The sequence below is a fragment of the Dioscorea cayenensis genome, chromosome 2 (assembly GCF_009730915.1).
Source record: "Dioscorea cayenensis subsp. rotundata cultivar TDr96_F1 chromosome 2, TDr96_F1_v2_PseudoChromosome.rev07_lg8_w22 25.fasta, whole genome shotgun sequence".
NCBI classification, from domain to species: domain Eukaryota; kingdom Viridiplantae; phylum Streptophyta; class Magnoliopsida; order Dioscoreales; family Dioscoreaceae; genus Dioscorea; species Dioscorea cayenensis.
The window spans coordinates 11,274,121-11,297,651 of record NC_052472.1 but is presented as its reverse complement, the minus strand read 5'-3'; the positions used below and the strand labels follow the sequence as shown (position 1 = coordinate 11,297,651).

Genomic DNA, 23,531 nt, shown 5'->3' with positions numbered 1-23,531 from the left:
TGCTCAAACCAACTGAAGCTTTGCATAGCTTCAGTTTGTCAATAATAACTACCTTGGTTAACATATCAGCTGGATTTTCACTGCCTGGAATATTCTCAAGAGCCAACACTTTATCTTCTAATAAATTCTGAATGAAATGGTACCGTAACTGTATATGCTTGGTTCTTGAATGAAATGTTGAATTCTTGGCAAGATGAATGGCACTTTGGCTGTTGCTATACAAAATACTATTCTATTGTCTCTTTCCCAATTCTGCCAAAATGTTTTGTAACCAGATCATCTCCTTACTAGCTTCTGTAAGAGCAACATACTCTGCTTCTGTTGTAGAGAGAAAGCAACAACTTTCTGCAATTGAGAAATCCAACTAACTATAGTGCCATTTAATGTATAGATGTACCATTTATTACTCTTCCTGTTATCTATATCTCCAGCAAAATTAGCATCTACATAACCCTGTAGTTTCAAACTTGCACCTGTGAGAAAAAAATACATATATCTAGTGAGCCCTTAAGATATCTTAGAATCCACTTAAATGCTTCCCAATGTTGCTTTCTAGGCCTACTCATTAATCTACTCACAACTCCTACTGCATGTGTATTGTTTGCCCATGTACACACCATAGCATACCTCAAGCTGCCAATAGCTGAGGCATAGGGCACCTTCCTCATGTAATCCTTTTCTTCTTCTATCTTTGGTGCCTTTTCTTTGCTCAATTTGAGATGACTATGCAAGGTGTGCTTAGAGATTTGGCTTCATTCATATTGAATATGCTAAGAACTTTCTTCAAATACTCTGACTATGAAAGCTTCAATGTACCATTAGCCTTATTTCTAATGTTTCTCATACCAAGGATTTGATTTTCAGCTTCCAAATCCTTCATTGCAAACTATTTTGACAATTGTTTCTTCAGATAATCAATCTCCTCAATGCTAGACCTTGCAATGAGCATATCATCTACATAGACCATTAAGATGATATAGGAATTATCAAAGAACTTGATATAGCAACAGTAATCAGCTTCACATCTCTTAATCTCAATTTTATGCATAAAACTATCAAATTTCTTATACCACTATCTTGGAGCTTGTTTCAGGCCATACAGGCTCTATCTCAGTTTGCAGATTTAATTCTCTTATCCTTGAACAATGAACCCTTCTGGTTAAAGCATGTAATGTCTTCATCTAAGTCACCATGAAGAAATGTTATCTTCATACCTAACTGCTCAAGATGTAAATTCTTTGTAGCTACAATTCCAAGCACCAGTCTAACCATTGATATCTTTACAACTGGAGAAAATATCTCTATATAGTTAATGCCTTCCTTCTTCTGGAACCCTTTAACTTCTAATTTGGCCTTGTATCATTTACTACCATCATGATCATTCTTTATTCTGTATACCCACTTGCTGTGCAAAGCCTTCTTAGTTGCTGCAACTCAGTCAATTCCCATGTTTGATTCCTCAACAAGGAATTCATCTTATCCTTCATGGCTAACTCCTACTTGCTTGAATTCTTATCTTGCAAAGCTTCATCATAACACTATGGTTCACCACCATCAGTCAGCAAAAGATAATCTAGTGATGGTGAATAATGTTGACGAGGTTTAATGTTCCTTAAGGATCTGTGAACTTCAGCTACTGGTGTACTTTGATCAACCTGTGAATATGCCTTCTCCTTATCTTCTTCACTCATTTTCTGAACAGTACTTTTGGTTAATTCGTCTAAGTTGACAAACTCAGATTTCTTTAGATCTGTGACATCTAATAGTATGGTTGACTTGTCCTGGTACATAACCTGTTCATTGAATATCACATTTCTGCTTCTAATGATTTTTCTGTTTTGTTAATCCCAAAACCTATAACCAAATTTCTCATCACCAAAGCCAATGAAAAAACATCTTTTAGACTTTGCATCAAGTTTATTAGAGCATCAAAATCAATGTGAACACAAGATACACACCCAAAAAACTTTTAGATGTGATAACTTCACTTCTTTACCACTCCAAACCTCCTCAAGAATTCTAACCTCTATAGGAACTGATGGTCCTCAATTTATTAAGTAAGTTGTAGTGCTAATAGTATCAGCCCAAAAAACTTTTGGCAGCCCAGCATGTAGCCTCATACACCTAGCATGCTCATTGAGAGTTCTGTTCATGCACTCTGCCACACAATTCTTCTGTGATGTCCTAGGAATAGTCTTCTCCATCTTAATTCCTTTTATAGCACAATACTCACTAAACCCTCCATCTACGTACTCTCCTCCATTATCTAATCTCAAGCATTTTACTTTTAAACTTGTTTCTATCTCAACCATGGCTCTCCACTTCTTAAAAGTCTCAAATAAATCTGATTTATTTTTCAAGAAATAAACTCACACCTTTCTGCTTGAGTCATCAATAAAAGTTACGTAGTATCTTGAACCTCCAAGTGATGCAATCTGTGAATGTCCCCACAAATCAGTGTGCACTAATTCCAATTTTTTAGCCTTCGGAGTCCTACCAGTTTTCAAGAATCTCACCTTTCTTTGCTTTCCCAAGATGCAACTTTCACACATGTCAAAATCAATATGCTTTATTTCTAGTAGCTTTCCCCTTGACAACAACATCTTCGATTCTTTCCCACTTATGTGACCAAGCCTACAGTGCCATAGGCTTGCATCAATACTTGTTTCAATAACTACAACTGTATCTCTTGGACATGAGGGCATATATAGAGTGCCAGTCTTTTTTCCACAAGGCAATACTCTGGCTCGTTTTTTAACCTTCCATATACCACCAGCAAACAGGATTGTATGGCCTTCATCATTAAGCTGTCTAACAAGAATTAGATTCCTCCTCACGTCTAGAATATATTGAACCTTCTCTAATAAGCAGATGAATCTATCGGGCGATGATATCCTGACTTTTCCCACACCCACAACATCCAAGGCTGAACCATCAGCCAAGTACACCTTTCCAAAATCACCTGTAGTGTAATTTTATTTGATTTGTGATAGTGTTGACCTCATTCAGGTGTTGTGCTACTGATGCGTTCTCTGCCATCTTCAAATTGAACAATGTCTTCATCACATACACCTTGTTATTTGTCGACGGCTTTTCATAAATACCAGACAACACCTTCATCAGATGTACTGTGGTCTTCTCCTTCACAACATTATGTGCAATAGACCTTGAAAAAGTTAATCTGATAACTCCCAGTACCTATCTATCAATAAGTACCCAATCCTTAGCCTTCGTTGTCTCAGGTTTTAACCCCAAGAGAGATAGATGTAATTTCATTGCATGTAAATACTCTTCAATCCACGTCCTCCAATGAGCCAAGTTTGTGCCATCAAACTTTTCTACTCCAGATGCCTTTCCTACTTCCTCTGCCATTGCTCCCACTAAAAACCAAAAAACCTTGCTCTGGTACCAATAGTTAGGAACAAAGAAACAAAGGCAATAATAAAAGAAAACAAGCAAAAATGTAAAAACACAAAGATTTACATTGTTCACCCCAAACTAGGTCTACGCCCACGGCCGACTGCTGATTTCACTATTTTTCTTCCCAAAAACACCCACTTTTTACAAGGATGAATATATAAATATATATATATATATATATAGATATATATATATATATATATATATATATATATATATAAGAGAGAAAAAAACCTAGTATAGTGGAAATTTTTGCAAAAGCCCCTCAAAATTTCCAAAAATAAAAATGTGACGGGGTGTTCAGTCTGATCAGGCTCCACACAACTCAACATTATGAAGAATAAAAAAAAATAATCATGAATCTAAGAAGGTGCAAGCAAGATTCTTAAAATATGAAGTACAATGCTCGACTGCAATGTATATAAATCATATCCACATCTTAACCTGGTCGTTTTTAAAAATGTGAGAAAGAAATTACATATTTTGGTTTAGCTATATTGTACATCAAATTATGGGTGAAATTTAACATTTACTATAAACACTTGTTAAAGCAGATTGAATAGGAGAAAAGAGCAAGAAATATGTGATGTTTCCATAAATAGTTTCTTAAAAATCATAACTAATTCACAAGATACCATACATAACTAAGTTGAATAGAAATTGATTAGAAAGATAGATACAACTAGATTAACATTTAATGCAACTAATAAAAAAATTATTGAGTATTAACCAAAATAGAAATCAAACATTTCAATAATTTAGCTCTTAATAGCAAGTGATAATAACTACGAAAGAAAATCAAGTTATAATCACCAAAATAGTCCCTATACTTTTCTCTTCCTCCCTTTTGGTCCCTCTACTCAGAAATGCTCCAGACTAGTCCCTTTACTTTTGAAAATGTGCCCACTTAGTTACAAATGCTCCTAAGTAGTCCGTCTATTTTTAAAAATGTGCCCACTTAGTCCCTCTAATTGGGCCATTTTAAAAGTAGAGGGACTAGTTGAGAGCATTTCTAACTAAATGAACACATTTTCAAAAGTAGAGGGACTAGTCTAGAGCATTTCTGAGTAAAGGGACCAAAACATAAAAGATCTAACAAAATGGCACCATTGGTTTCCACTGCTCATGGCTAAAAAAATGGAATAATGTTGGAAGTCTAAGTGAAAATCTACAATTTTTTAAAAAGACATGTATTTGGTATAATACCCTAATTGGTCCCTCTACTTTTCTCTCTCTTCCTTTTTAGTCATTTTAATCAGAAATGCTACCAACTAGTCCCTCTTCTTTTGAAAATGTGGCCATTTAGTTAGAAATGCTTCCAACTAGTCACTCTACTTTTAAAAATGCACCCACTTAGTCCCTCTAATTGGTCCATTTTTAAAAATAGAGGGACTAGTTAGGAGTATTTTTAACTAAATGGACACATTTTCAAAACTAGATGGACTAGTCGGGAGCATTTTTGAGTAGAGGGACCAAAAGGGAAAAGAGAAAAGTACATGAACTATTTTGGTGATTATACCCAAGTATTTTAAGAACCACGAAAGAGTATTGACCAAAAGAAAACAAAAAAGTTCAATAAAATATTTAGGTAACTTAAATGACATATTAAGTTAATTCTCAATCAAATATGAAATATAAAAATAAAGGACCATAGGAGTTCAAAACTCAATAATTAATGAAAGAAATCATATTATAACGAAACAAACTAGTAGCACATCTTGCATTTAAGTAAAAGCATTCCAACTTCATTTGCAAGTGAAGAAGTTTACAATGAGGCCTAATACTAGCAATAATGAATTAACTGAAACAATAATCAAAGGGTCAAAACAAGACCTACAATAAATACTAACCTTGACATGTCCATCAATGCTCAATTGGTGACCTAAATCCGTTGTAGAAATTCTATTAGAGAAAATTATCTTGCAAGACCACAATATTTTCTATAACAACAAACGGCAAACACTCCAATATTCATTAAATAAAATCTAAATAGAACAACACTAACAACTTTTAAACACCAATGCACTCTACGTAGTAATAATAGCAACGTCCAAATAGCAACTGTACATGCGAATTGATTATCATACCAGAAAATGGGGAAAGCGCCATTCCCAATAACTAATTGAATACAAGTTTAAGTAATTGAATATAAGTCATGAACTAAGTGAGAGAACTTTGGATACTTAAGCAAAAGGAAGAATTTCCTTTATAGTGATTGAGGTATGGATTCCAAGTTAGCTTTATAAAAAGAAAATTGAATTGAATCATTTGGAAAATGCACCGGGAATACTCATACCACCATTCCGCCATCATTTACAAAGAACAACATTAGTAAGTATCTCAACATTAAGTTCTCCAATCTTTGATCAAGTGGTTTGCATAAGCACCCCTAATTTACTAACTGATGATTGGGCTTATTGATGTTTATGCCCCACCAAAGAATATCACTTCTAACACAGTCTCTTCTAATATAGTCAATAGATTTTTCAACCCAAATGGTCATCCAAAATCTTGGTATGTGATAAAATACATGTGTTTGAGCATTGGACATATAATATGTTGTGTTTTATTGGGTCTTTAGGTCTTATCATGTACATAGGAAGTTGCGCTTATGTGGCACATAGCATGTAAACCTCCTGCTGAAGATCCCTGTGAAGAAAAGCATTCTTCACATCAAGCTGAAAGAGAGACCATCGTCGAACACCAGCTACAGCAATAAGCGCTCGAATGGTAGTCATATGAGCCACGGGAGCAAAAGTCTCATCATAATCACGTCTTTGCTCCTGGTGAAAACTACAAGCCACAAGACAAGCCTTATACCGTTCTACAAAACCGTTAGAGTGAGTCTTGACTTTATAGACCCACTTGCAGGTAATAAGAATAGCACCAGGAGGAGGGGGAACCAAATCCCATGTAGAGGTGCGCTTAAGCGCCTCAAACTCAGCAGACATAGAAGCCCTGCCACTGTGTATTTGACAGATCTCTCAGAAGAAAAATGGCTCTAGAGGGCCATTGGAGGGAGAAATAGGTAGGTCTAGAAGCTGAGAGGCAAGATTATGGTAATCAAGGGGATGACGATCACGAAGAGGATAGCGACGTGCAGGGGGATCATCCACAGAGATCACATCAGAGGAAGCCTTTGGCGCCGAGGGTGATTACTCAGGAAGAGGAGGAGCGGGAATAGAAACCTGGACAGGAGGGTCAACAGTCAACGGTGAAACAGATGGAGGAGAGGATGGACGAGATACAGGTAGAGATGGAGACAGAGAAGGTGGTGAGGACACGATGAGAAACTGAATGTCAGTTGATGTAGTAGAAGGTGAGAAGAAGTGGAAGGGGAAAGGATAAAGAAAGGATGATCCTCAACAAAAAAGACATCATGCGAGGTACAGAAGCGACGTGCAACAGGATCATAACACCGATAGCCTTTGTGCACATGAATATAACCAAGGAAGATACAAGAAACAGACTGAGCAGAAAGTTTAGTCCACTCTCGAGGCAAGAGAAGACAGACGAGAACCACTAGGATGGCCAAGCCGATGATGCCACTGATGGAAACGAACAGTAGAAAAACAATAAACAGAGGCCACTAGTAACATAGAGGAGGACCGAAGACGAAGATGATCGAGCACATACACCCCACTATGGCGATGGCCAGCTCCAATGAGGGTCCCTATAAGACGATCCTGCACATGACAACCAAGCTCATAAAAAATAACAAGATAGCTATGAGAAGTGAGCTGGCTAGTAGAAAAAGGTTCATGGAGAGCTGGGGTACAAAGACAACATCAGGAATATGAAAATGAGTGGTGTGTAAGAGGCCACGATTAGGGACAGGGAGAGTAGTGCCATTAGCGATAATGACACAAAGATCAGAGGAAAAGGGGTGAAGATAGTGAAGATGGGTAGCATCATAGATCATATGAAAAGAAGCTCCAGAGTTAAGCAACCAAGAGGATGAAGAAATACCTATAGGGACAGAGGCGACTGATGGGTGAGTGGAGGCATCTGAGGCATCCTGAGTGAGTACTAGGGCCGAAGAGGGAGAAATCGACTCGGAAAGTCATCGAATAAGTCGTCCGAAACCGCCGAAAGAACAACGGACCACCCTGAGTAGCAGAGGGTGGGGTGGGGGCTGTGCGCTGCTGTGCTGTCAGCTAAGCCCGCTGTAGCTTGCAACACTTAGTACTAACATGGCCAAGAGCATGACAGTAATGATACCGAACTGACCGTCGATGGGGTGCACTAGAAACCGATCCTTAAGACTGAGAAAGAGGATGAACAGGAGCGCTAAGATTAGGAGACGACATCAAAGGAGCAATGGTCGGCACTCGGTTCTGCTGGGGAGCAGCAAGAACAGAGTGAGGAGCAGCAGGTGGTGGAACCACATCTAAGGACCAAAGACGAGTCTCCTCACAGCAGTCACGTATGGCGTAGTATCACCAGCGCACTGAGGTGTAACCCGTGCGAAAGAGTCGAGCACGAACTACCTCGAACTCAGGCCGAAGACGCATGAGAAACTCATAAATGCGAAGATAATTGGGATCCTGAGCAATACAAGACACTGGGAACAGCTCAGAGAAGGAGAAGGGGTCATCTCATCATACTAATGCCATAAATCACTGAGCACAGCAAAGAAATCCAAGATAGAGTTCTCATGGTGATAGGTAGAGGTGAGAGCCTATAGCAAGGAGTAGCGCAACGCCAGACTGGAAGGAAGATAGAGTGTGCACAGATGATCCCAAATCGCCTTAGCTGTAGAAAGATCACAAACAGGCAAACAAATAGGAAGCTCACAGGACTGACAGATAATAGAAATGGTACGAGCATCATCCTCAGTCCACATGAGCAAGTCAGCATATGGGGAAAAGGATGCACTGGTAATTATAGACGAAGAGGTGCTGGAAGAGGCGATAGTAGAAGAAACCGGAGGTGGACGGGTGCCATCAACATGATCCCAAAGATTAAGTCCGCGAAGTTGTACACGTAAAGTGGAAAACCATGCTTTATAATTCTTGCCATTAAGCATGACGTCCACCTTTTGTAGATAAGAAACCTGGGCAGAGGCCATGGAGTACCTGTAGAAAACATGAGACGCATGGGAAAAGAGCCCAAGAAGAAAGCACCGCGGGGGCTGACGACGGCGAGCGGCACTCGGAAAGAAAAAAGAAAAAAAATAGGTTTAGGAGAACCTCTCTGATACCATATTAGGTGGAAAAGATCACAAGCTTTCATATATCAGAAACTACAATATACAAGATATATATAGATACACAGGTATATGAATATGGTAGCTATACAAATATAGATATACAGTTGTATACACAGCTGTATTCCCTAACAATTAGCACATCATGGAGTCTCTATATTGTTATGATCCCCATTTTTGTTGGATCTATTGTTGCACATTCATCAACAATATATAAACAAAACCTAAACTCTGAGTTTGGTATGGGTTCTTTCTCCCATCATATTTCTTTAGTTTTTCTTTATGATATCGAAGATAGGTTGCTTAAATTTAGAATCAAATATATGATCCTTTCATAGCTCCATCGCATCATGTCGACTTTAAGCACAGTGACGAGCTGGTCCTGCCGGTGCACCATGACTGCTCCCAACTCCAGCTTTCGGGTATCTTGTCAATGTTAAGCTGACGAGAGACAATTACCTCCTATAGAAGATGCAGATCCTGCCTTACCTACTTAGCAAGTAGCTTCTCATCTTTGTGGATGGTATTGTGGAGTGTCCACCTCAAACCACAAGATGATGAGTAAAGCCAGAGCCATCACCACCATGGTGAACTCGGCGTACACGTAGTGGCTGTAGTAGGATTAGATGGTACTAAGTGCTCTACTTTCATCTCTTTCAAGTGAAATGCTCGGCTGGGTACTATTTTTAACCATATCCAGGGAGGTTTGGGTAACTCTGGAGCAGATGTTTTCATCTGTGTCTAGGGCTAGAGTTATTTAGATCTTGCATGTAGCTCACATCATTAAAGAGAAATGATATGTCAATGATGGATTACTTTCACAAAGTGAAGAATTTAGCTGACACTATATCGGCCATTGGTCAATGACTCCCATACAAGGAGATTGTGTCATATATGCTTACAGGGCTTGACTCTAATTATGATTCATTGGTGACCTCAATCATTACCAGAGCCGATGCAATAACACTTACTGACCTTTATGCTCACATGTTTCACTAGTGGTCATGGTGGCCCGTCCTTTGGCCATTGCCAAGGATGAGGTAATGATAGCAGGAATAATGGAGGGATCAACAACAAAAACGGCAATAATGTCTCTCAAGGGAATTGTCCTACTTGCCAGATGTGCGGCAAGTTTGGACACTCTATGATCAAATGCTACCATAGGTTTGATCATACTTACAAGGCTGATAAAGGCCACACAGTTGCAATGGTGAGAACTCCTTCTTACTCAGTTGATACCAATTGGTATACTGACAGCAGCACAACTGATCATGGTACCGCTGATTTGGATCGCATCTCCATCAGTGAGAAGTACTAGGGAAAGGAATAAGTTCAAGTAGCAAATGGTATAGGTCTGTATATTCTTCACACTGGTCATTCTTTAATTCCAACTTCCTTCATATCTCTAAAGCTTTTCAATATTCTACATGTTCCAAATATCTCTAAGAATCTTATATCTGTGCATCGATTCACTGCTAATAAAATATATTTTCTAGAGTTTCACCCTACTCATTTCTCTGTCAAAGATTAGGCCACGGGAAGTCTTCTTCTTCAAGGCAAATGTGAAGGTGGTTTATACCCCTTGCCTACTAGGAGCATTACCTTGAATAAGAGAACTCTGTCTAGTGTCAAGATGCCTCAGGATCTGTGGCATTGCAAGCTTGGCCATTATTCTCCTTCGATCATTCGGCGTGTTCTCCATGATAATAATCTCTCTTTTTTTGTTTCTTCAAATAACAATGATAGTCTTATTTGTAATGCCTGTCAACAAGCAAAATGTCACCAATTGCCTTTTCCTTTATCTACTAGTGTTTCTTTTGCTCCTCTGAACCTCATATTCTCTGATATGTGGGGACCCACTGTTACTTATATTAGCTTTATAGATTACTTAAGCAAGTTTATAAATATTATATTCGCAAGTTTACTTACATGTGGGGACCCACTAAGTCTCCTATTTTTCTTCCTATTTTTCCTACAGCTATATCCTCATTGATTCTATTACATATACTGCTCCTGGAAGTGATAAAGACCATGTTTTGGGGAACACCTACACTGATTCTATTATATGTACTTCTCATGTTAATAACATTGTTGCAGATCATGACACACCAGCAGCTGATGCATCACCAATTATTACTACACTTTCTTCTACAACTAACGATTATCTTATTTAGCACAAAATGTACACTCGCCTACAAGATAATATTCTATAGCTGAAGCAATATACTAATGGGATGATTCATTATGATCTCTCCAAGCATCGAGTTTTCACTGTCACTACAATAGCAACATCTGAGCCAAGGAATTACACAAAAGCTCTGAATTCTAAAACTTGTTGCACTGTAATGCATGAAGAATATATGGCTCTTCTCCGAGGCAAAACATGGTGACTAGTTACAGCTAGACCAAGGATCAATCTTATTGATTGTAAATGGGTCTACAAGATTAAAAGGAAATAAGATGGCATTATTAACAGGTATAAGGCCAGATTAGTTTCAAAGGGCTCTAAGTAATGCTATGGGTACTACACCATTTTTAATTTTTAGCAGTGGATTTCCTGAGGGGTTTTTTAAAAACCCACCTCATTAACCGTGTAATTTTTTTTTTATAGTAACCTATATAGCCGATTAACAAAAAACTCTTCTACTTTAAGTGAAAAAAAAAATCACTCACTCACACACACACACACACTCTCTCTCTCTCTCTCTCTAGCACTCACTCACACTCTTAAATTTCTCTCTCCCCAGTACTCATCACACTCTCTAAAAACCTCCGATCACCTCCCGATTGCCTCCTGGCCATCGGAATACAAAGCATTGGATCTCCTCTCCGATCACCTCCCAACCGTTGGTTGCTAAACTTTGCCGCACCAACGCCGGAGACCCTCCTGTCATTCTCTGGTTGCTGATCTTCTCCCCAATCAAATTGGTGTAGAAAGTTCCATTCAAATTGGTGTTCTTTAACCTTTCAAACCTACTATTAGTGATTCAATCCCTCATTCGTTGTCCTAATCTGCTTGCCCGAATCGAGGTATCTAATTTCTGATTTCTTGTTCTATATGATGAGATATATGCAGAATTCTACTCAGAACTTGTGTGGATGACAAATCAACTTGAGTGCTATACATCTTGTGCTCAGTTGACTTGGTTATAGAGTCGACTACTCATCTGCATCGATTCATTAAGGAATGTATGCTTTCGATTGGACTTCACCGAATCCTCGTTTGTGGAGGCCGATTGGACACTATCTTTTTGTTTGTTGCTTGTTGTTATTTCTTTTGTAATCGTGTCAACATCTCTCGCCTGGAATGTTGCTCTTCCTTTCTCTATATATGTTGTTGTATTGCCTTTGCTAATGTTAAGTTGAATTCATGAAGAATTAATCGACTCCATGTCTTCTTTCTTCAATCTATTGACTACATCAAAGAGAGTGTGAGGCTTGAGAGTGATCCCAGTTACCATCATCGGTGGTATCGGAGAATTTGGTAACAATGTCGACTGGTTCTTCGAATGCTTCTCAACCTAATGTTCTACTCTTCAGGGGAGAGAACTATAATCTATGGAGTTTGAAGATGAAGGCTGTCTTCAGATCAAAAGACCTATGGAGTATAGTTGAGAAGGGGGTAGCTGAAGAACCTGACAACAATCGTCTCACAGAAATCATGAAGAAAGATGCAAAAGCTGTTTGTCTGATTCAACAGAACCTGGATGATCGAGTTCTTCTTCGAATCATAGAGGCAAAAACAGCGAAGCAGGCATGGGATATGCTGAAGACTCACTATCAAGGAAACACCAACAATATCACTGTAAGACTTCACTCCTTGCATCGTGAACTCGATGCAACTAAGATGAAGCATGGAGAGAAGATTGAAGATTATATTACAAGAGTGCTTGATGTCGTCTACCAGATTAAGATGCTTGGAGAAGAGTTCCCAGACAAGACGGTGGTAACAAAGATTCTCAGAAGCTTGACCCCCAGATTCACAAATGTTGTCTCTTCCATTGTTGAAGCTAAGGACCTCAATACCCTCGCAATTGATGCTCTCTGTGGCTCACTTCGGAGCCATGAATCCATTCTGAATAATGCAGGTGACCAAGATGAAGACAAGGCACTGTATGTGAGGACCACTCCATCATGTTATCATTTCAATAGAGGAGGAAGAGGTCGTGGACGTGGTGGCTTTAACAGAGGGAGAGGAAGAGGACGAGGGCGAGGAAGGAACTCAGACATCTTTCACCATGCCGACAACTCAAGACAAAGACAAGAATGTGCAGTTGTTTCATCTCGTAGAAAAATTTGGACATGTTAAATCACAATGCTGGTATAGAAGTAAAGAAGCAAACATAACAGAAGAAGCAAAGGAGCAAGATGAAGGTCTTCTTTTATGGCAAGCAATCGAAAACTAGAAGTGAAGAAGGAGTGAAGTGGCTCATTTCACGATGGGTTGTTCTAACCACATGTCAGGCGATCGAAGGTTATTCAAGAACCTGGAAAGCACACCTCAAATGATAACATCCGACTTGGAGATGGCAACTTACTTCAGGTTGCAGGAATTGGTACAGTAATTCTTCAGGCCAATTCTGGAAAGAATCATATACTCACTAATGTACAGTTTGTACCAAATTGGCACATAACCTACTGAGTGTAGGTCAGCTTATGAGCTCTGGATACAAGGTGGAATTCACTGATGGAGAATGTATTGTGAAAGAAGTTCAATCTAACACACAAGTGGCCAGAATTCCTATGACCTCTCATAGGTTGTTCCCACTAGAAGCAGATGATGTGCTTGCTGCTCATGTTGTACAGAGAGATGAAGATCTCTCAACTCTCTGGCACAGAAGGTATGGCCACCTTAATAAGAGAAGCCTGAACTATCTCAATGAACATAAGTTGGTTGATGGTCTCCCCACCATCACCCATATACAACCATGTGAGGCATGTGCTCTTGGAAAACAAGCTCATCGTGCATTTCCAAAAGGGCAGGCATATAGAGCAACAACCCCACTCGAGCTTGTGCACGGAGATCTAGTTGGGCCAATGCAGACCCCATCCTATGGAGGTAACCTTTACTTCTTTCTCCTAATTGATGATTTTTCGAGACACAGCTGGGTCTATTTTCTTCAATACAAGAATGAAGCTTTACAGAAGTTCAAAGTTTTTAAGCTTGCTGTTGAGAAGCAATATTCAACTCCGGTGAAGGCCTTCCGCTCAGACCGAGGAAGAGAGTTCACCTCCGGCGCCTTCAGAGCATTCTGTGAAGAAACTGGAATAAAGCACCAACTCACTGCACCCCGAACGCCGCGTAGGCACGGCGTCGCTGAGCGACAAATTGCACCGTAACGGAGATGGCCAGAACCATGTTGAAAGATGCTTGTTTGCCTACAGAACTCTGGGCCGATGCTGTGGCGACTGCTGTGCATGTAATCAATCGATCGCCAACGGTTGCATTGGAGAAGCTGACCGCGTATGAAGCATTGACTCGCCGGAAGCCCAAGGTTGATCACCTACGAGTATTCGGATGTGTTTGTTATGCTCTGGTTGATCGTCAACAAAGACAGAAGATGGATGCCAAGTCAGTTAAGTTGGTGTTTATTGGCTATTCTGAAGATTCGAAAGCTTACAGGTGTTTCAATCCTGTGACAAAGAAAGTCCACATCAGCCGTGAAGTTACCTTCTTCGAAGAGAAACTATGGGATTGGAGGAACGATCGTCGAATCGGATGCAAGAGCTTTCGGCCAATTGCCCGGCATGGAAAGTGAGTTAGTTAATACCGGTTCATTTGAAACTCAGCCGTCCGATCCATCTTTTGAACGGTCAGATGACTCTCATAATTCCAGAGAAGATATAGAACCTCAATCATCGTCTACAACCTCGCCTCCAGCTCCTGAGAGGTATAGACACTTGGAAGATATTTATAATTGTTCCTTTGCACTAACTGCTGCAGATCCTAGCACATTTGAAGAAGCATCAAAGCATGGGGGGTGGATGGCTGCCATGAGAGATGAAATGGAGTCCATTCAAAACAATCAGACTTGGTATCTCACTGCTCTACCAGAAGGGAAGAAGGTGATAGGTCTAAAATGGATTTACAAAACCAAACTAAATCCAGATGGGTCAGAGCTCAGGAAGAAAGCAAGAATTGTTGCTAAAGGATTTGCACAGCAGGAAGGCATTGATTTCACTGAAGTCTTTTCTCCTGTGGCGCGAATGGAGACTGTGCGCGTGTTCATGGCTGTTGGAGCTCAAAGAAATTGGCAAATATTTCAGCTAGATGTCAAGACGGCATTCCTGAATGGGGACATATCCGAAGAGGTATATGTAAGCCAACCAGAGGGTTACATAGTCAAAGGAAAAGAGCAACTTGTCTATAAGCTTCGAAAGGCTCTCTATGGTCTTCGCCAAGCACCTAGAGCTTGGTAAGAGCGCATAGATCAAGAGTTCATTCAAATGGGTTTCACTCGAAGCATCAATGAGCCCACAATTTACACAAAATTTAGAGGAAATTCTGAAATTCTCATACTATGTATCTATGTAGACGATATTCTCTACATGGGTTCCTCTGTTGAGATGCTGAGTGAATTCAAGGAGAAAATGTTGAGAACCTTTGAAATGACTGACCTTGGTTGTCTGAGATATTTCCTAGGCCTAGAAGTTGTTCAATCCAACGAAGGCCTATTTGTTTCTCAACAAAAATATGCTGAAGACTTACTCAAAAAGACTGGGATGCTGAATTGCAGAAAATTCTCAACTCCTATGAATGCAAATGATAAGCTAAGCTTGGAAGATAGTTCAGGGAAAACAGATCCAGTTCGGTATAGAAAGGTTGTAGGAAGTCTCCTCTACCGTACTCATACCAGACCTGATCTGGTATTTGCTGTTGGGATTGTCTCAAGGTTCATGCAATCACCCTCCTTGCATCATTTTGGCACTGTAAAGAGAATCCTACACTATGTTGCAGGAACAATTGGTCATGGTCTCATGTATACAAATTCTGAAGAATTGAAGCTTTGTGTCTTTACTGATAGTGACTGGGGAGGTGCAACTGATGATCGAAGAAGCACATCGGGTTGGTGCTTCTCTCTTGGGTCAGCTGCTGTGGCATGGAGTTCAAAGAAACAATTGATCACAGCTCTCTCAAGCACAGAGGCGGAATACATTGCTGCTACCTCTGCTGCTTGTGAGGCCGTGTGGCTTCGACGTTTATTATCTGACTTTGGTATGAAGTTCACTGAGCCAACGGTGATTCAATGTGACAACAAGTCTGCTATTTTGATAACTCAGAATCCTACCATGCATGGCCGCACAAAGCACATTGACACTAGGTTTCATTTCATTAGAGACTTGGTGTGCAATGGTGAGATCAGTGTGGTTTATTGTAGTACAAATGAACAAGTTGCTGATATCTTTACAAAGGCCCTTCCAAGTTGCAAATTTGAGTATTTTTAGAGAAGCTTTTAGGAGTTACAAGTCTCGCGAGTAAGGGGAGGATGATGAGATATCTGCGAATTCTACTCGAGAACTTGTGTGGATGACAAATCAACTTGAGTGCTATACATCTTGTGCTCGATTGACTTGGTCATAGAGTCGACTACTACCTGATCTTGATTCATTAAGGAATGTATCTTGATTGGACTTCACCGAATCCTGCTGTGGAGGCTGATTGGACACTATCTTTTTGTTTGTTGCTTGTTGTTATTTCTTTTGTAATCGTGTCAACATCTCTGCTGGAATGTTGCTCTTCCTTTCTCTATATATGTTGTTGTATTGCCTTTGCTAATGTTAAGTTGAATTCATGAAGAATTAATCTGACTTCATGTTTTCTTCTTCAATCTATTGACTACATCAAAGAGAGTGTGAGGCTTGAGAGTGATCCTGGTTACCATCATCACTATAGAGCCAGTTTTCTTCGCTTCTCATTAATCTAGGGTTTGTTAGGTTTTTGAGTTCTGGATGGCAATTTCCTTCTTGGATAGTTGTTCAACTTGTTTCTGTTTGCTTGAATTATGGTCACAATTCTTAATGCTAGGAGCAAACCTCTATTTATTTAGATTCTTGTCACAAATATTATCTCCTAAATCAGGTATTTGATTCATTGGCATAGTCTTGAAGCATATGGAAGCTTAAAGAGTTTAGCAGTAGTGTTGAGGTAAAGGTACACATTACCAGTGGTTGTTCTTATTTCTGTCGATGAATGTGTAATCTGTTCAATCTTTGATATCTGTCTGAATTCTGACCTAGATTAAAAAAGAAAAAAATCTAGGAAAGGAAGTAATTTAACTAGGATAGGCCCATTTCTGTTCAGGATCAGCTATAAACATGAACTGTTATTAGTAAAATGAGCTCAACAAATGTTAGTGTAGTGTGTTACAGTCATGGTGCGTGATATTTATTTGGTAATACTGGATACTCCTATAAGCATTTCTCTTTTTCCATCTAGGCTGGTGCACTTGATAAACTGGAGGTATTCACAAGTTTCAACGGGCCAGATTGTTATGGTCTTCTAAGAAACTCATCAAAGATAAACCGTAGAAAGAATCCATGGAGAGTACCAGACTCATATTCATTTGCATCTGTTGAAATAATTCCCATGTTTGTAGGTGAAACACTTGACTGGCTTCCCTTTAACAATTAAACAACAATGAAGCATGGAAGGAGATAATAACCCCTCCTAAATTATTGTTACTCAATCAAATAAACCTTTGTAGCTATTTCCAATTTTCCTCTCTTGTATTACACCAAATTCTTGGTGGTGATCAAATGTTCCATTAAATAACATGTCAAACCAGGAATGTTGATGAACAATGTTAAGGAACTCATTTAGTCAAAACTACAAATTCTTTGTGCAGTTATCTGTTACTCATTTGTTTGCTGGCTAGAGACTATGAAAAAGCTTTAGATGGTTTTACTCAAATAGTGTTGTTTGATCCTAAAAATGGAGATGCTTGGAATAATATTGCCTGCTTGTAAGTCCCCTCGTTATTTGACTTTTTTGGTGTTTCTAGTGTGTGTGTGCATAATTAAAATCTCATCTCCATCATGTAATTTTGACATTTGCAAAGAGCCTCATTTGCTTTCAGTTTATGGAGTTGTTATTTGTCATTCTTTCAGGGATAATTGGAAAAATGTTTTATTTTATTTTATTTTATTTTTTAATTTATTTGTTTGAGGCATTTTTTTCGAAGCATGGTTTATTTGCAACTTTTGATCATGCTCGTTGAACATATTTTTAAAGCTTTATATGTTGATTGTACAACACCTGGCTCAATCCTCCAGTAACAGTTCAGTGACTGTCTTTAGACAAATCTTTTGCCGGATTTATTTAGTGTATTTTATGTTTAGGAGTTCTTATTTCTTCTAACTTTTCAGTTATAACCTATGAATGGCATGAATTGGTAGGCACTTGAAGAAGAAAAAGACAAAAAAAGCTTACGTCGCTTTCAAGGAAGCACTGAAATTCAAGTATTTGCTGTTAATATTTTATTTTATTATTTTGTTTATAGCAACCCTTCCATAATTAATGATGGATGTTTGTGTACAGGAGGAATCGTTGGGAACTTTGGGTAAATTATAGCAAGGTTGCTTTTGACATAGGTAACATCGGCTAGGTATTTTTTCTTTCTTCATTCCAAACTTACACATTAATAATTTGTTTATTGCATTCCTTTTTTTCTTGCTATCTGAGTAGAAGGGTGTGTGGACTAATTATAAACTATGCCATACATGAGAGATAATTTGCATTGTTTAGAGGATGCAATTTGCTTGACCAACAAAAGTGCTCCTTGATTTATTGAGAAGAGTTTCAGATACATTTTCTTTATAATTGTGTGATGTTCTTGTTGTCACTTGTTTATTCTCCTTTTGCATCCAGATAAATCTCCAGTTTATAATGTGGGTATCTCATCATTGTTTGTGCTTGTGTTGTAGTTTATCACCATACTTTATGTATTGGCAAAATTGTCTTATGTCTTCAACAAGCATTTTTTTTAATGTCCTAATTGTTGTTAATCCAAGCCTTTCATGTTTCCTTGTCATGGCTTTGTTCAGGTGTTTCTCTCATGTTCTTTTTTTATCCTAATATAAGTTTTCCTATCCACAACCCATAAGACTATGTGGGGAAACCTATAAGAATGTTTTTGATAGTTAGGTTATTTTGTAAAAGATTTCACTTCTAAATCTGTTAACCCCTCGATTTGAATATATTGTGCTTCTTGTTTAAACTATTCTAAACATATGCTCTCTTTGGAATTGTAAGGAGGCAATATGTGTATGAAATGTGCATGAGAATAGTGAGCTTCTTGGTTGGTTAATCAGTCACTTTTAATTCATTAAATGGGTAAAAAATTGAACATCTTTATAGAAATTATATGACTGGATGAATGACTGGTTGGTCAATTGAGTTTATTCATGCTAAAACATTAATAACTTTGTAAGGTAGTTTAATTTCACAAGGCTGAAAAGTTTGTTATTATGAGTTTATAATTTTTTACGAGTATTAGGCAAGATGAATTTGGGTTCACTTTTGCAAATTTTTCTCACATACCATATGTAGGGCCATATATCTGTAAGTTTGTTAACAAGTTAGAAAGCATAATCAGCAATGGACCAATGTTTTAGTGGGAACTTACATCATGAAATTCATTCGGTGTAGCAACACAAGCAGCATTATGATAATACTTGCATTTCTTAACGACTCTGTGTTGAGCTTTCTCCACTTCCTGAGGAATTTCCGTAGGAACCTCTCTCCAAAAATGTTGTATATTTCAGATAAGGAAAAAGAAGGTTGAATTTGAAAGAACAAATTAAAGGGATAGGTGTTGTGTGATGGCCAGTCTTTGTGCTTTTTTTATATTGTTGGATGGAGTGATAAGCTGCAGAATTGGAGCATTAAATGGATAATATGGATTATTAACTTTATTTTACCATTCTTTTTATCTCGCTGATCTCTACAGGGCCTGTCCGTACAAATCAACAGCTGTGTTTCAATAATTTTACATAAAAAGTTTGGCAGTAGTAATCTCGATACATTACACAGCGGTGAATTTCTTTGAGTATTAGTCATTAAGAAAAAGTCATGACGAAATCAATGATTATGAGATATCTACTTTGGCCAATGTTTTTTTTCTCTTCCTTTTCCTTTTTCTTCAAATAATAGTTATGATGAGGTGCATTGGAATAAGTACAGTTCCGTGCCGCCAAGTGGTGTGTCATGATCAGCTTGGGAAAGGTAATCATTTGCTTTTGTTTTGATTGATTATGTGAGTAGATATTGTTTTAAAAACTTGGCGAATGTGAAAGCTTGCTCTAAGTCAATGGTTTTGGGGCTTACATTTCCTTACCACTGACATCTATATGTACTATTTGCTGTAATCATGAAATCAAACCTGCATCATTTAAAATTCCATCTCTGTTTTAAAAAATATCTGTGTGATATTATTTTTCCATCCCTAGTTTGTATCTATATTTAAAATTTTTGTGTTATAAACTTGTGGTCTGTTACAATGCTTGTCTAAACAATAATGTAGTTATTTCTCACTGGTTCATTAATTTTGGATGAATTTCATGACAAATGAAGTCATTATTCACGTGAATGTTATCATCTTAAGAAGGATGTTCGAAATGGAGAGTGGTCTTGTTTGCTTGCCAAGTAGTTTGGAAAGGGTGTTTAGATATCTTGAGCATGTCTGTGAATCTTTTGGACAAGGATATATTGGTTTGCTCTTAACCTTTACAGTGCATTCAGTTTGTCGAGTTATACCAGATTTTTTGTCTAGGTATCCTTTGGAGTTGAGGAAGGACAAGCTTACTAAAGAAAAGGTATCATTTCCATTCTTATAGTAATTTTGGCTGTCTTATTAGATTCAGTGTTTCTTTGTTAAATAGTCACCTCAATTGTGCCTTTCTCAGTCAAGATTTTTTTGTAGTAACTCCTTTGCTCCTGTAGGTATGAGGTGCCCAATTAGTAATGCCTGTTGATCCAACTATGAGTAGCTCCTCATACAATTTTTTTTATCCCTTTCAATTATTTTAATCCGCTATTTTTTTCTGTTGGGTTGTCTGAATGAAGCACAGTACTTGAAATTATTTTAGCCTCCTCGAACCAAACTATGATAATGAAGTTCATCGCAAGCTTTTATATGAATTTAGTTGCTGGCTTATTACACTTCAAAATTGGCCTATACTATGTTCACCGGCCTTTCAACACGAGCTTTGTGTGCATGACAATCATATATGGAAAAGAAGAAAATGCTAAAAAAAAGAGAAATGAACTCAAAACAAGTCTCAATTTCTATTGTTTAATGCGTGAGTGTGCTTTGTTCAGAGGAAAAACAAGTCTCAATTTTTATTGTTTCATCATCCGAGTGCTCTGAACCACTTGATCCTCCTATGCTACCTTTGCTATTTGGCTTAAAAAATAAAGCTGGACTTTATATAAAAGATTCAATTTTTTTATGTTTTTGCAGATTTTGGAGAATTCATGCTTAAAGATCGAGAGGGTTGAAGATGAAGAGGATACACGTAGCTTTTTACTTTGTGTAATTAACCCAAAAAATATTTTGTAATGAAAGTACATAAATAGTGTAAAACTCTTTATAATTTGTTATTAATCAAAATATATTACACTTTAGCTCATACCTTATCAATAAAAGTCAATGAAATTGAATTTAGGATATTTTTAATATATTTAAATATTTATGTTTTTTATTTACAGGTTAAACAAATTTATTTATTATTAGTAGGAAAATAAATTAAAATTAATGAACAAATTTAGAAGTGGTTCTAACCGGCTCTAAAAGTAGGAACATATAAGAATTATTAGCTATAAATGGGGTTATAACCACCTCTAAAACTCATGAGGAGTAATGAAAACTTAGTAGCTATAGAGGCGGTTATAATGCCTCTAGCTCTTATAATTTTTAGAGGCGGTTATAACCACCTCTAAAACAATGGAGGGGTAATAAAAACCTAGTAGCTATCGAGACAGTTATAACCACCTCTAAAACTCTATTGAGGGTAATGAAAACTTTGTAGCTATAGAGACGGTAATAACCACCTCTAAAATTATTATGGAGTAATAAAAACTTAGTAGCTATAGGCGGTTATAACCGCTCTCCTCTTTTATTAAAACAACCTAGGCTACCCCCCATTTGTACAAATCACTCCTAAAGTGTAGAGCCCGACAATCAGGCCCAGTTTAAGGCAATTGAAAAAAACAACCCTATACCTATAAGTAGGTTATAAGCAGCTCCATAGGTCATAAGCACATCAAAAACACTTTTAGTGTAGTATCATATTATGGAAAGTTATTACTTTTCATGTAAAGATGGAAGGAATATCTTCAAACAAGATAGAAATATTTCATATCTTCCATTAACAACAATTATCAATTAATATAGTCATTAACATGTTATTCAATATGTTATGATTTGCGAAATTCATTAATTAGCCTTTTATTTTGTGCAATTTTTCATTATTGGTCAATATATATATATTTTCTATATATAGAGAGAGAGAGAGAGAAAGGTAAGCTTTATGGGCGTTTGTGAGATCACATCCATCATGAGTGAGCGGTAACATTAGCTTTGCTCACGATTGTGTGACTCCCAATGATGGGTTAACTAGGTTGAATTAGTTTAATTTTGGTTGGAGCGATTCGGTTGCTCGATGCTGTGCACAGAATTAGTGGATGGTGCATCTTTGTCTTTGTGTTCACATAAGCCAGGGTAGCCTTTCATAAAATAGTGATGCTAGCATTGGATTTCAATTTGACCGATTGATAGCTTGACATTGGGCGATTTCGATTTTACCAGCGTGCAATATATATAGCATATATCGGTGTTAACAAGCAATTAAAATTCCACAAGAGAACCAAGATTGGATGAATTCAATCTTAGCATTAGAAATATTATAAAGAGTATTAGAAAATATAATTAATCCACAGACCATGGCTGTTTGTTGATGCACTGTCATATGTACCACTCAATATAAAGGATTAACTAGTTTTGCATTGTCTTGTACAACAGTCGTAGACGATTGTTTTCGATCTAAAACAGTGGGTACCTCATCATCATTTTAATTAAGGTAGAATAAAGATGTAATTTCAGATGTTCGTAAATCAGGGTTCCAAATATTTATTTTATTTTTCTACCAAAGCAGTCATTTTGTAAAATCGCGAAGTTTTTATTTTAATTGCTATTGATATAATCATTTTATACTTGTCAACAGCTGCGCAAAGTGAGTTGAAAATTTTTATTACGAAGACATTGTATTATCAAACTAAAAGGATTGTGTTTGTTTTGGTAGATATATAAAAGCTACGTATGAATGAAATTCTAAAATTTTTTGAAATCTAAAAGGTGTTGTTTAAGTGGTGAGAATTTTAAGTGAATTCTGGGTGCTCAATAATTTTTAGATTTGTAAGCTATTTAGTAAATTAATTCGTCTCCTTGTGTTGTATTGTAGGAGTCCTGCGTGGTATAACGTGAGGCCAGACTGGAATTAATGAAGATTAAAAAGATGTGTAAAATGTTTGTGATTTCCCATCCCACTACGGTAGTATTGTATTTAAAAAATACTATTTAAAATCTCCTGAATTTGATATATGAAGGAATTATAAGGAATGAAATTTATTGAGGAAGATAAAATGTCAAATAACAAGCGAGACAAATTTAAAGAAGAAGAAGAATCCTTTAAAGATGAGTGCGGGTTTGAAATATAAGTATATTTCCAAGAAATTACATACAAATTTGCAAATTATTTGTTTGAAGATATATTAACACATAGGTGATATTTTAAACTTACTATCTGTCTTTGTTTTAATATGGTCCTTGATCTATATAAGGAATTTTGACAATAAGCCAATGGTGAGGGCAACCTCACTCCAAGGTGTTTAGCAATACGTAAT

The 23,531-nt window shown here is 37.5% G+C and overlaps 2 protein-coding genes across 2 annotated transcripts; both read left to right on the top strand.

Annotated features, from left to right (window-relative positions):
* The first annotated feature begins 12,119 nt into the window (after window positions 1-12,119).
* On the top strand, window positions 12,120-13,969 carry LOC120272535. The gene is made up of 4 exons (XM_039279378.1): window positions 12,120-12,717; window positions 12,782-13,016; window positions 13,094-13,185; window positions 13,278-13,969. The coding sequence occupies exons 1-4, from the start codon at window positions 12,120-12,122 to the stop codon at window positions 13,967-13,969; spliced, it is 1,617 nt and encodes a 538-aa protein (XP_039135312.1).
* A 1,209-nt stretch (window positions 13,970-15,178) lies between these two features.
* LOC120272518 (uncharacterized mitochondrial protein AtMg00810-like) lies at window positions 15,179-16,075 on the top strand. Its single transcript, XM_039279359.1, has one exon. The coding sequence runs from the start codon at window positions 15,179-15,181 to the stop codon at window positions 16,073-16,075; it is 897 nt and encodes a 298-aa protein (XP_039135293.1).
* Window positions 16,076-23,531: the final 7,456 nt, after the last annotated feature.

Bases quoted from the DNA above. Each gene is read 5' to 3' on its own strand.
- LOC120272535 (XM_039279378.1), top strand. From the start codon at position 12,120: ATGTCGACTGGTTCTTCGAATGCTTCTCAACCTAATGTTCTACTCTTC. The intron at 12,718-12,781 runs GTGACCAAGATG...TCATTTCAATAG, and splicing joins ATCCATTCTGAATAATGCAG to AGGAGGAAGAGGTCGTGGAC. The intron at 13,186-13,277 runs GTACAGTAATTC...TACTGAGTGTAG, and splicing joins ACTTCAGGTTGCAGGAATTG to GTCAGCTTATGAGCTCTGGA.
- LOC120272518 (XM_039279359.1), top strand. From the start codon at position 15,179: ATGGGTTCCTCTGTTGAGATGCTGAGTGAATTCAAGGAGAAAATGTTG.